Raw genomic sequence first — 14,132 nt, forward strand, 5'->3', positions numbered from 1 at the left:
ATAATTCAAGACAACAGAAGATAATGGTATAGATATAATTCAGACAACAGAAGATATGTCATATAGCTATATATGAACACACAAATGCCATAGGTAAATGAATAGTATTTTTGCAGGAGTTCGTGGGATGGAAAGGCCACTCTAGGAAGTCAGAGTGACTTTACAGAATAGTAGAATTTCAGCAGCAGACTCTTTAAGGATGGTAGAATGTCAATAAGCAGAAAAGAATAGAAAGAATATTCTATCTAGGCTGCTGGAACAGCTTAAGTAAAGTCCTGAAATGTCTTTGCATGGAACTGTATTGCTTCACTATTTATTATAACTTTTTATAAAGCTATGTTTAAAGAGTGGCTGGAATAATTTAATATAGATGTGCAGAATAATGGTACATCTGTTTCATGGAAGAAATATGTGACTTCTATAGCCCCAGGAAGACTGGTTGTCATATCACTTCATGACATATTAAGGGCTTAGAGCCAGCCCTGGTGGGCACGTCTCACATCCCTGTGTGGTCTGCAGAACCTCTATAGAAGGGACAAAGATATGAGCATGGAGGCATTTTGAAAAGTTTGAAATGTGGCTGAAAGTTAAACAAAGGTAAAGACCATTAAAAAGAAAAGAAAACCCAGAACTAAATCAAGGCCGCCTGACATAAAAATACTACACTGGGTAGAAACGGTCTCTGCTGCACAGATGAAATGGAACACTAAAGAAGGTGGCATTAGGGCTTCCCTGGTGGCACAGTGGTTGAGAATCTGCCTGCCAGTGCAGGGGACATGGGTTTGAGCCCTGGTCTGGGAAGATCCCACATGCCGCGGAGCGGCTGGGCCCGTGAGCCATGGCCGCTGAGCCTGCGCGTCCGGAGCCTGTGCTCCGCAACAAGAGAGGCCGCGACAGTGAGAGGCCCACGCACCGCGATGAAGAGTGGCCCCCGCTTGCCACAACTAGAGAAAGCCCTCGCACAGAAACGAAGACCCAACACAGCCAAAAATAAAAATAAGTAAATAAATAAATTAAAAAAAGAAAAGGTGGCATTAGGATTTCCTTTTGGTATTTAACATCAGTGTAAGGGGGCCCAGAGTTAGCTTTTTCTCTGTGGGCTCATTTCTCAGACCGTCTAAATAAATGTCAATTTTTTTTGTTCTCTGCCTTTGACATTGCAGTGGAAAAAGTGGCTGTAATTTGTAGATTTCTGGATATTCATTCAGTGACCAAAAACCACCTGCTGAAGTACTCCCTGGCACACGCCTTCTGCTGCTTTCTGACGGCTGTGGAGGACGTCAACCCAGCTGTGGCTACGAGGGCTGGTCTCCTGCTTGACACCATAAAGAGGCCAGCCTTGCAGGTGACGTCCCTCAGATGTGCATTATCTGCTCTACTCTCCTAATTCATTGAGTTATTTGTCACATAAACACACAGAATACTGATGATGATGGTAACAGTGGAAATTTTTACATTGAGAAAAGCATCCCAGAACCACACTGTATTAACAGATCTCTTGTTTTTATTTGTTGATTCTTTCTTTCCAGTCTTTGTCCCTATGCTGCCATCGCTTCTGACAGATGTAATTATTGTATAATTTTGTGTGTGTGGCAGATTTTTAAACTAGGTTGGTTATTTTATACCATTCAGCTGGCTCCTGGGGCAGAAGCCCTTGTCACTCAGTCTAGATGCAAAGAGAAATCAGGTGAATTATAATATAAACCAAAGCAAAACAAGAGATGGCAAATATACTACTGAAATGAAATACCACAAAGTAAAATCAAAGAGACATGAAATATGAGACCTGGAGAGAGTTGTTTATTTATCTTATTTGGCACCTTTATTTTATACTTGAAAAAACCAAGTCTCAGAGAGATAATGTGACTTTTCAAAGAACACAGAGTGAATTCATGGGAGAACCAAGACTAGAACCTCTAAAGTCCTGATCTACTGTTTTTCTACATTGGCACCTGATTTATGGTTATATTGTTATTATTAAAAGTAATAATAATGGCAAGAACTAACATTTGTCAAACAGGTATTGTGTTTCCGGGGCAGTGTATTAGAAGTGTCCCATCATGCATTACTTCATTTAATCCTCACAATAATATTGTGTGTGTTCCCATTTTACAGATAGAGAAGTTGAGGGTTAGAAAGTTTAAGTAACTTTTTCAGAGTCACACGGCTAATAAGTGGTAACACAAACTCAGGTCTGACTCATAATAATGTCCATGTTCTTAATTGTGTGTGTGTGTGTGTGTGTGTGTGTGTGTGTGCACACAAGGTCTCCCAAACCAGTGTAAGAGCTTCTCTTGTAAAAAAGACTAAGAAGAAAGGGCAAACTATGCAGAATCTGAAAAATTGTAGAGCTCTGCTGCTTGTGGACCCATACCTCCCCATGCAAAAATTCCCAGTTGTCTTCTGGATAGTCCTTCTGTGTTGGTCTTAATAAGACAAGGTAGTTGTATGTCTAACCCCTGCTCAGGGCTTGGAACATAGGAGGCACTCATTAGATGAGAGTTGAATGAATTAATAGCATAATTGGGTGAATTAGTTTTAAAATTTCATTCAGTTAAAAAAAGGGAAATGGTAGACTCACATCCTAGAGAAATAGATGCTCAGTCCATTCCAACGTGGATTTCTTAAGATTCTATGTTCCACTCACATTCCAAGAAGACAAGATGACTTCCCTTTCTTTTAGAATCATGGAATTTAGCATTGAAAGGGAATTTAAAGACCATATTCTTGTGTATTCTAAAATGTAGTTTTGGAAGTATGCTTCTCTTAATAGAAAGTAACAGACATTAAAGAAAGAAACACTGGTCTGAGGGTACTTGGATTAAGTGGTTATTATTCGATGCATCAGAAAAATCAATAATATACATTTAGCTCAGATTTCGGAGTCAAAATTCAAGAGATATTCAACAATTAGGAGAAGCGCCTCCTCTGCGTTTTTTTTTTTTTTCCCCTACCAAAAATGCAATCAAAGAAGAGCTCAGTTGAATCATTCTTCATTGTAAGCATGGATTGAGGAGGCTGCCTTGTTTCACTGACTTGGCTTGGTGTATTTACATCTGACTTTCCTTTTTTTTTTTTTTTTTTTACCTTTTCCCCAGGGTCTGTGTCTTTGTCTTGACTTCCAGTTTGATACTGTGGTTAAAGATCGACCCACAATATTGAGCAAGCTTTTACTCTTGCATTTTCTTAAGCAAGATATTCCTGCTTTGAGTTGGGAGTTCTTTGTCAACAGATTTGAAACGCTTTCTTTGGAAGCTCAGCTACATTTGGATTGTAACAAAGAATTTCCTTTTCCTACAAGTAAGCAAAACAAAGAACTTGCTTTAAACAGTCACAGTTCCTATTCTGGTGCTTGCTGGATAAACAGAAGATACTCTGCATGTAGTTTAATTTCCCATTATGGAGGATACCTTGACTTCATGTACTCAGTTCATCAAATGTTTATTGAATATCTACTGTGGTAATCTGCAGGTTAACTATTTTCTGGCATTCCAACATCAAAATTTTTCTCATTTAGGCACTTCCCTGGCGGTCCAGTGGTTAAGACTCCACGCTTCCAATGCAGGGGGCATGGGTTCAATCCCCAGTCGGGGAACTAAGATCCCACATGCCACGTCGCGTGGCCAAAAAAAAAAATGAAAAAAAACCCTCATTTATTTGAGGACCAATGAGAACTATTTGTGACTCTGTGTTCCTTAAATATTATTCAACCATCATGTTTGTCATGTCCGTGAGCAATTTTGTGAGATATATTTGCACTTTGTAAATTTACTCTTCCGTGCTTAGTAATCAGTTACCTGGAGCTCTAAATAGATGGAGGAAAGACTTTGGTCACTCAACTATTTATCCAGTGATAACAAAATTAGATACTTTAATCTTATGGTCTAAACAGAAAAATGATAGACACTAGTCAAAATAGGTAATAGCCATGATTTTTTAATATAAGGCTTATCATAGAGGGAGATAGATGAATGAGAAATGTATCCATGGAAGATGACTTTTAATATTGAAAATATACACAGATGGATTGTTTCAAACTACTTGTATAACATAGCGAGTTAAGGAAAATGATCACCTCTAATTCCTTTTGCAAAGCTATCACTGCTGTGAGGACCAATGTCGCTAATCTCAGTGATGCAGCATTGTGGAAGATCAAGAGGGCTCGTTTTGCAAGGAACCGCCAGAAGAGTGTGCGTTCCCTCAGAGACAGCGTGAAAGGGCCCGCGGAGTCCAAGAGGGCGCTCTCCCTCCCTGAGACCCTAACCTCCAAAATCTGTTGAGTATCTTCTTCCATCCTTCCCTTAAATCTGTTTGATGTCTTTCTGAGGCTGACATGTCTTGTTGAATGTTCACAGACAGTAGTGTATTTAGCAAACTGAGCTCCTTCAGCTGCATTGGCCTTCACATTCCCTAGAGGGTCCCCTCAGGTGTGTCAATGCCCTGGGTGGCTTTTCCCAGTTGCTGGTGAAACAAATCCCTGATCCAGCAGTAGATTGTTTTGAAATGTAGAAGGCAGTAAATCCACTGATGCATGGCATGAGACGCAGGAGAAGCGTTTGCTCCTAAGTCCTAGAATATGAAAGTTTCCACCACCACCATTATAACCCAAGACCTTCCTGGATGAGACTTTGTCAAGACCCATGGCAACTAAGAGGGTAGAGTAGAACTTTGGGGAATGCATTTTCTTTTCATGCATGACAAAGCCAGCCAAGAAGCTCCTAGAGAACCAATAATAATGGTGTTTTCAAAAAAGAAAAAACAGGCTGATAAGAAGTTGAGTTTCTGCCCAACTTCACCAGATAATTTATAAATAAAAACAAACATCATTGCCAACTAAAAAAAGACCATATATACTTGTTTTCTAAAGGTCTTTTTTTTATATTGCACTTTTAAAGAAAACAAAAAATACCAAATGACTAGATGAACTGTAATGATTGGCAATGGCTCATGAATGACAAATAATTAAAAATTCATAACTAAATCACCATATTAGCGAAGAAGTACATTAAATATAACACTAACTTGTAACATTTATTAAATGATTTAATTTTTAAATAATGTCATGAAGTTAATAAAATAACACTATAAAACATATTTTTTTATGCTGTCAGAAGCTGAAATGTTTGCTGTTTCATTGACATTTCTTAGAAGTCAGCTTTATGTAACATAACCATTTTTAATCATAAATATGATTTTATTTTGTTTATTGCATTTCTCTCTATTTTATGACAAGCTACGGAAATGTGATATTTTGAACTTTGGAAGAGTCAATGAAAGCCCTTTAAGCAATCAATGACCCAGCTTTTCAGGGAGCAAAGATAATAACAGATGGCCATTTAAGAATAATCTTTAGCATTGCTAGGCCCAGTGAAACTGCATCAGATTCTAGAAACCAGTACCTAGATTCAATAAATTACAATTTCGATATGAATTTCCCAGCTCTTTTATAACCTAACTAATCAGTTTGGGATATAAAGTTTATTTATTGTTATTTCTTGTTAATTGATTCACATAACAATTGGGAAGAATAAGAATTGAAGTAACATTGAAGGATGTTCTTTAGATTCAAAGAAAGCCACAGAACTTCTGTGACGTAAACATCTTGTATGTGATGTTAATTACAAATACGAAAACGAAACTTGCTCCTGCTATCCAGTGCAGTTAGCACTGAGTATGTTTTCTAGGCTCAAGTTGTTTTTAATGCTTATTTAAATAGAGTTGTTGTTGATTTTTAAGCTGTGAGGTTGACCAGGCATGAGCAGTCTGCTCCAGCTCTCGGTGGGACACCCGAACAGATGCCAGGTGGGTACTCCTGACGTTGAAGGGCCGTGTGCAAGTGTCTATCACAGGTGGACAAGGTAAAGAATGCGGTGTCTCTAACTGGACCAGAGTGATGTATTTAGGATTTGAAAGCTCGAAGGGTTTTGCCCCTTCGAGGTGCTCAAGTGTTTGAGCCCCTGACATGGCAATTCTTTCCATCTTAAAATTGGCAGATGACTTTTGATCCTGTTAACTTATGGTCCAGTAAGAAGCCTCATGTTACCTGAGTATGCACTTCTCCCCCGAGAGCCAGTATGACTTGAACTATACCTAGTACTTATATTTGTATGTGTTTTTACACATAGAAATATTATGTTCATATATATCTGCTCTAGGAAAAACATTTCATTTACATTTTAAAAGGTTATACATTTGAACCACCATCATTCACTCATCCCCTTAGCCATTTCTGATTCTTTGCAACTCTTACATGCATTTCTGTCTCTCGAGAAAGGAGGATTTCCATTGTTTAGAGGACCATGGGATCATATTCTGCTTGGTAGAGTGTAACTGTCCTTTGACGTTCTTGATAGATTAACTTATCATGAAGTATCTTAAGGGTTGAAGGGACGCTGGCGAGCCTGTTACAGATTGAATGTTATCTACACACATGATGCCATACTTGCTGGGAAAATTGTGGAGGTTCTGAATACCTGCTTATTTGTCCAAAACAAACCTGGTAACTACCACCTATGTATCATGCTATACAACGTTTGGCTTTTCATCTAAGAGTAGTTTTAAAATAAACTTTTCAGAATGGTACCGATACTCTCAGAAGGAGAGTATTTCAAGTAAGGAGACTTTCAAGAACGTGTTGTAAAAACAATGGTAGAAAGAGAAGCAGTTAGGCGTGGGAGACGAGGGGAAGAGGGAGAGCCCTAAATACTATGAATGCAGATGGCAGATGTTGGCCTAAGTGCATTTTTGCTTTTAAAATTGATGAGAAAAGGGGAGCACACACTTGGCAGAGTCCCTCTACCTTGTTTTGAGCATCACTCGGGCCTCAATTGTGCTGGGATTTAAAAAAAAAAAAAGAATAAAAATAAGAATTTCTGATCCTGAACTTCATTTAAAATGTGAAAATATCCATTTTCCCTTCAGTTAGGTCTTTTTGAGATTGGTCTTATGCAATTTCATAAGTTACCTTTATCTTACCCTGTCTTTTCTTTTTGTCTTAAGGCTTAGTTGAAAAGCTAGTCTTTAATTATTATTATCCATTTAAACAATCTAACCGTAGGAGTCCTCTCACATCTCTTTGGAAAAACATGTACGTATGTTTCTTGAAGAAAAGCCTTTAGGTGTCTAACTGTCCCATCAAAAGTGATCAGATGGAAAAGGGGCAGATAACAGTATTGTTTAAATTAAATATAAAGCTAATGCTTCTGGAAAGATAATTACATGACACCACAATAAGCAAAACTTGCTTAGATTTGGAAACAGGTGGCTCAGCTTATAAGGCAGTTTCAAACTAGTTTTTCATTTTTGCATTATTATTTACTGAACACTGAGTGTTTTAACTTGGAAGCAAAGACACGCCAGGATAATCACAAGATTGTACAGAGTGGTTTAAGATAGTAATTAAATGGAAACCGAAGACCTTGCTATTTAATGAACATGCTTTTGTTTGGTACAAGTAATGAGCTCCTCTGTGCAACACCTCTTATTGATCAGGCCTGAAATAAAGCAGGTGTCCTTTAATTATGCAGCAAGACTTAATTTTAGTTGCTGTTTAGGCTGAACTTTTGGACACTGGATTTACAGTTTATGGCTCTCTGATCTTAGCATTTACATATTGCCCACAGCAAATTTTGCAGCAGAAATGCACTTGTATAGAGGGTAAACTCTGCAAGGCTACTGAAGAGTTGCATTCCTCTGTGACTTTTTTTTTTTTTTTTTTTTTTTTGCGGTACGCGGGCCTCTCACTGTTGTGGCCTCTGCCGTTGCGAAGCACAGGCTCCGGACACGCAGGCTCAGCGGCCATGGCTCACGGGCCCAGCCGCTCCGCGGCATGTGGGATCTTCCCGGACCGGGGCACGAACCCGTGTCCCCTGCATCGGCAGGCGGACTCTCAACCACTGCCCCACCAGGGAAGCCCCCTCTGTGACTTTTATGAGTCAAATCAGAGACCTTTGTGCATATAAGTAAAATTCATAGACTGTCATAGCTGAAACATTAGAGATATGTTACCATTCTCATTTTCCAGAAGAGGAAACTGAGGTTCCCAGAAAGGAACAAGTTTCACAAGCTTGTTGGTGACAGATCTGGGTCTTAAGCCCAGATGTCTTGATCTCTCTTGCAAGGCATGTGTGGTAATGCTAGCAGGAGCTCAGCACCTTCATTTAATCCCAATTGATGAAATATACAATTTTACGTGCTAGTCTGAATTTGGTATAATTATAATTAGATATAAGCTGTTTTTTCACTGATGCTGTGAGAACCAGGAATTCTTTGCTTTTGGTGATTCAGAACACCTGCTGAATATTAATTGACTATAATGCAGCAGTTATGGTAGGTTACCATTGGACCGTACTGGAAAATTGGTATCAACCCCATGTGATCATGGGAAACTTAGTTATATCTTCTTCCTCATCCCCTGGGATGAATAATTAAACAAGAGTAGGTATATAATGTTAATGACGACAATAGCACTTTATATATATATAGTACCTTTTTATAAAGAGTGTTTTTAATGCAAATCATCTAATTTCGATTTCACAACAACTGTGCATATACATAAAGTATTATTTTTTTTTCCACTTTACATACAGACAGGAAAACTGAGGTCCTGGGGGACTAGGTAACTCTGCTTATATAATTTGCTCGTGATCACATATAACTAGTTAGTTAGATAGAGACTGATACTTGAGTCCGGGAGACTTTATTTGCTTTCTTTCCACTACAGCTTCTTCTCAATAAATTGGTCTTAGGGTGTCCCTGCCTTGGGGTACGTGAGGACACCAGTCTTATCAGGGAGCTGACTTGGGCACTCAAGCTCCAATGTGACTTAAGCCCATGAGTGTTCAGACCAAAGGACCTTTCCCGACCAGGACTTATAGATTGGTCTAGAGCTATCCTAATCCCTAAAGGGACATATATACTTTCAATTCTACTCCAGCCTGCAGAGAAATCTTGAGATCTCTTGGTCTGAATTTGTGTCAACAAGAGAAGGTACCCAGTACTGGGTAGCACTGGTAAAACTCTCTTGTATTTCCCGCCTCCCTCAATGTCCAGCCTAGAATTCCAAATTACTTCTCTTTGGGCTCTCTCTTTCTAGAGGTGGTTTACATTTCATGTCTTCACTAACTTGCAAAATGCCTATTGATCATTAAGAGCCAATAAATCAAAGAATTCAATTGTTCTTATAGGAATGACCTTGATTGAAATGATAGTTTCGGAAAATGACAGTTTCTATTGACCAAACACTTATTGGGCACCTGCTGTACTAGAAAATATGAAGAATGTAAAGATACATCAGAAATTCTTGTACTCTCAACTTGCTTATAGTCAAGTAAGGGAGATAAAGTATGAACATAGGTGAACTCTCATCTCGTGTGAAAGTGATAGTTCTACAGGATCGTTCACGTCAAATGCATGGTGATAGGATGTGGGATAGGAGACGCAAAGGCAGGGATGGGGAGCACATGAAGCTATGCAGCTAGTAACCGGCCCCAGCTTTACGGCCCTCCGTGGCTCTGTGCATACAGAACAGAACTGCTGTGAACGAAGCCTTAAGTTGTTTTAATGAGCCACGGAGACCAGTGAGGCAGTGTAGTTAGAGCTACCAACATAATGCGGACTCATTTATAGTGCTTGATCATTGGTTTCTCTGGACCAAATGCAGAGTAAACTCATAGAAACTTCCTTCCACTACCTAATTGTCACTTGTCGGCTTGATAGAGGGGTCAGTGAGTCGACTTACAAAGAGGAATGTTCCCTATTTCCCTACCCACTTCCTTGCTGTTTGGGGACATCATCAGGTTTTTGCCCATGTAGAAAAGATATGAAATATTTATTTGAATTCAATGCACTTTAAGCATATACGAATTATGAGCATCTACTATATATCAAACACTGTCCCGTATTCTGTGAGGGATGTAAAATTGGATAAGACATAGCACTTGCCTTCAAGGAGTCTGTGTTCTTACAGGGGAAATACAGCAAATGGATAAAAAAAAAAAGTTCTGCCTCGCATAATAGTTATTTGCCACATGAGAATTGGGAAATGCTAAAGGAAATTTTCCTGCACTCTTTCCCACCCGTCTTCCCTCCTTTCTTGTTTTTGGAGATGTATAGATTTAGGGACCCCAGTTGCTGAGAGGAGGGTGGGCATGTTAATAAGAATGGCTTCTGGGGACCAGATCCATAGGATAAAGTTGGGGGTGTGGGTGGAGGACCACCGTGCAAGGTGAAGAGATCATCACGAGCAAAGACACCAAGGTGGGAAAAGGCTGGCTCCGTTCTGAGATCCAGGAGTAGCCCCGTGTGTAAGACTGTGGAGCATTTAGGGTGGAGCAATAGGAGATAAGTCTGGAAAAGCAGATCCTGGTCCTGCCTGGTTTCACATCTTCTGAATAAATAAAACTGTGTTATACCGTGGCGTTTCAATCAGTTGTGCCACTCTGTGGACAGGTCATGATGGACCCGGTCCATGTTAAAGTGAGGGTAGGAGTAGCTCTGCCCCCATGGTAATAAAGATTTTTACATTTTTCTTTACAAAAATGATAAAATCAAATCCCTTAACCTGTTAAATCTCCATAGTTAAAACAGATATAGGAATTTCACAGACTAGAATTCAAAAGGAAGTGTTTTAATTGTCACATTTAGAGAAAATATTACAGGCATTTAGTTTTAAACTGGAAATTTTATATCTTTTATAGATAACTAAAATAGTAATATTGTCTTTATCCATAAAGAAAATGTCAGCTTTCCTAAGCTCATTTTTCTTAGGGGTTTGATTGAGGTAACTTTTCCTGATGAAGAGTGGTGTCAGTCACATGCTTACGCTATTTTTAAAGAAAGACAATATACAAAGCGTAGACTTGCAAAGCCCACACTTGGAGGGGTAAATTATTGGAATGAAAAGAGATTTCTTTCACTTTATGCAAAAAGTTCCATTAACTAGTTCTTTTTTCAGTACATTTAATGGTTTGTGAAAGATCACTCATTACTGGCTATTCAGGGAAAGCAAAGAGCAGCAAACTTAAAGCTAAGCACTGCAGATCGATGAAGATGAATCCAAAATGAGGATGGGCCCTTTGAAATGATACTTAGTCATTAGGAAAATATGATTTGATGGGAAGAACTAAGGTTACACACTTTTAAAATGAATGTCTACTTGCAATGGGGCGAAGAGATTTGAAATATTTAAACTTGAAGCCTGATAGTTTATTTTCTAGACTTGAACTAGATAGGAGGAAATAGGGAGCCGGTGTCCTAGCTGGGCCTTGTCTGGATCTCCCTTTCTTCTGTTTGAGTCCCCTAGACTCTCAGGGCTAAAAAACAAAGTTGCATCTCCTCTCAATTCCTCCTCAGTTCCATTTTTAACTTTGGAGTCAAGCCAGTCTAGACTTGGAGGTGGCTGAGCAGGGCTGAGTGATACATGCTGTCCTAAACCTTGCCCCCCAGAGCTAAAACGAATTGAGGAATGAAGCTATATCATCCTAACAGCCATTGCTTGCTGCTACAATAACACTGAACGCTGCAGGTAACCTAGATTCTCACACTTGTCACATTCTTGGCCCGAGCTTGCCCAGAGCAATACCGTCCTGCTAGTTGTAAAGTAATACTCCGATGGAAAAAAAAAAAAAAAAAAATCGAGACTAAATATTTTTCAATGCTGAAAAGATAGTTCTTTAAACTTTTAAAATAAGGATTTGGTCTGATCTTCTATTTCAGACATTTAATTTAATTATAATATACAGTAATGCTTTACATTTATGACCTTTCGTGAAATAGGGTGTTCCACATGAATTGATATTTTTCCTGATGGGTCATGCATGCCTCATAAATGATGATAATGGTAACAATTTATTGACCACTCTCTGCATGTGAAACGGTGTAATAAACAAATCCTTAGGTTTTATTTGAACAATTTTTGGTTAAAACTTCTCTAAAGTACATTGCATACATTTATTCCTTCATGAACAGACTCTATGAGACCGAAAAATGTTGTTAATGTCTGAGGGTCATACTGAAGTTTGTTAGGTGGTTTCCCCTCTACTAGAGGTTCTTAGACTTAGTTGATTCTGCTGCCTCTTCACTCATTGTCAACTATCCCATCTCAGTGTATCACTTTTGAAAAGGTCAACATTCTTCTGATCATCTTGGGAAAACTAGACAACCAAGCATGTAACCTTATGTGCAGTTCTAAACTAGTAAATTCAGAATTTGACATTACCTTCATGCCACTACTTCAGAGAAAGTGTTTAGGCTTGAGACAGCTAATTTCTGTGGTCCCCAGGAAACATTTCTTCTATCTTGCTTCTCTTGGCTGGTCCTAGAAGATTGAGATTTTTGCCAAATTAGTTGAGGCATTAAAGGATATAAATTACTACCTAGCTCTTGGTTGTATCCTGCATGCCATAATTCAAATGGATAGAATCAAAGTTTGGTTTGTAGTGATTTGTAACCAAAGCTTGTCATCATTTAGAATGTTTCCTCTCAGGATGAGAGATGAGAATGCTGGTGTGTGGGTCTAACCCACCAGGCAAAAACTTTGTTTCCAATTTAGAAATTCTCATGTGGCTTGTCAAAGGAAGGACAAGAATGCATATAGGGTATTTTGAATAAGGCCCAAAACATAAACATAAATATGGAAGAGCAAATCTCACTCTTCCTTCCCTCAAAGTCCTAAACTAAACCAGATCAGAAAAGGCAGAAAACAAGGGGAGACAGGGTATAATTTCTGACTTTGAGAAATAACAGAGAAAGTCAATGTCAGGGACCTACTCAGATATAATTATTTGTTAGGTTAAGAGTAAGTCAAGGGCTACGGTATTTTTTCTTTCCATGTGAACTTTCAGCTCACCTTCATGTGGTGTTTTTCTCTGTTTTTAAAAGTTCATGCTTCTTTCTTTCTGTCTGTGCCCTCCCACCCCTTATATGTTTCTCATTACATACAGCAGGGCTTATAATTTGCTATTTCTAATTTTGACTATATCATTCAAAGAGTACACACTGCTAATATCTTAGAATTTGGAGAAGAAAACTTTTCTTTTTGTATCAGCTGATATTTGAACATAACTGAATTGAGATTATAATTTAGACAAAATAACTCAATGGATGTTTTAGTCGCTCAGTAGATTTTAGGAAAATGATTTTTGTGGTTATTCTTACATGCTTAGTTTACAAAGCTGGAAGGGAAACTTCTCTTTATTAGTGAGGATAAAACTTTGCCAAGATATTCAAAAATTTGCTAAATGCAAAGTTTGTGTAGGTATTTGTCTTGCTGTTTGAAGATAACTTTGCTTTATAGTGTCTCCTTTTTTTTTGCGTTCCCTTATTCTTCCCAAATCACTTGGTCGTTGTAATTTCCACCCTGGGACCAGTGCTTTGCTCAGTAGGCCATATTGTGCCTTTAAGTTTGTCTAGAGCAGACCTTTAAATATTTAGAGGCTTTATCGATATAAAGCATGAAATAGGGTGCTATGGTGCTTCATTGACCAGTGAGATTTTAGTGTAAACTTACCTGTGGGGGAACCACCCACTGATGGCCTTTCTTGTACCGACAGGCCAACAGTCCCCTGAGAATGACAACACCATCAAGGACCTGCTCCCTGAAGATGCTGGGATCGACCACCAGACAGTGCACCAGCTAATTACAGTGCTCATGAAGTTCATGGCCAAGGATGAGAGCAGCGCCGAGTCAGACATCAGCAGCGCCAAGGCCTTCAACACGGTCAAGCGGCACCTGTATGTCTTACTTGGCTACGACCAGCAGGAAGGTTGCTTCATGATTGCACCTCAAAAAATGCGCCTGTCCACTTGCTTTAATGCGTTTATTGCAGGAATTGCCCAAGTAAGTGTAAGCTTTCAGGAGTCATGCCGTTAGGCTTTTAGTACAAACAAGTCATTAAATTCCATTTAGCTGACATTGGTTAAGTGTAAAGTTTTGCACAAGTTGCTTTATTAGGCAGGGGTACGTGGAGGACATCAGCAGCCTGATATCATAAAGGGAGTTGGGGACTTTGGGGGGGTAAAACATACAGAAAACTTAGCATTTTAATCTTTTTTTTAACATCTTTATTGGAATATAATTGCTTTACAGCGGTGTGTTAGTTTCTGCTTTATAACAAAGTGAATCAGCGATACGT

At 38.9% G+C, this 14,132-nt stretch overlaps 1 protein-coding gene across 2 annotated transcripts in view; it reads left to right on the plus strand.

Moving 5' to 3' along the window:
- UNC79 (unc-79 homolog, NALCN channel complex subunit) overlaps nt 1-14,132 on the plus strand; it is a 307,052-nt gene that overhangs the window by 207,364 nt on the left and 85,556 nt on the right. For both annotated transcript variants that reach the window (XM_032620585.1, XM_032620578.1), the window contains 4 exons: nt 1,164-1,345; nt 3,099-3,300; nt 4,096-4,275; nt 13,551-13,837. In XM_032620585.1, the coding sequence (XP_032476476.1) occupies nt 1,164-1,345; nt 3,099-3,300; nt 4,096-4,275; nt 13,551-13,837 (851 nt within the window). The remainder of the gene's footprint in view (nt 1-1,163; nt 1,346-3,098; nt 3,301-4,095; nt 4,276-13,550; nt 13,838-14,132) is intronic.

This window comes from Phocoena sinus, chromosome 2 (genome assembly GCF_008692025.1).
Source record: "Phocoena sinus isolate mPhoSin1 chromosome 2, mPhoSin1.pri, whole genome shotgun sequence".
NCBI classification, from domain to species: Eukaryota; Metazoa; Chordata; class Mammalia; order Artiodactyla; family Phocoenidae; genus Phocoena; species Phocoena sinus.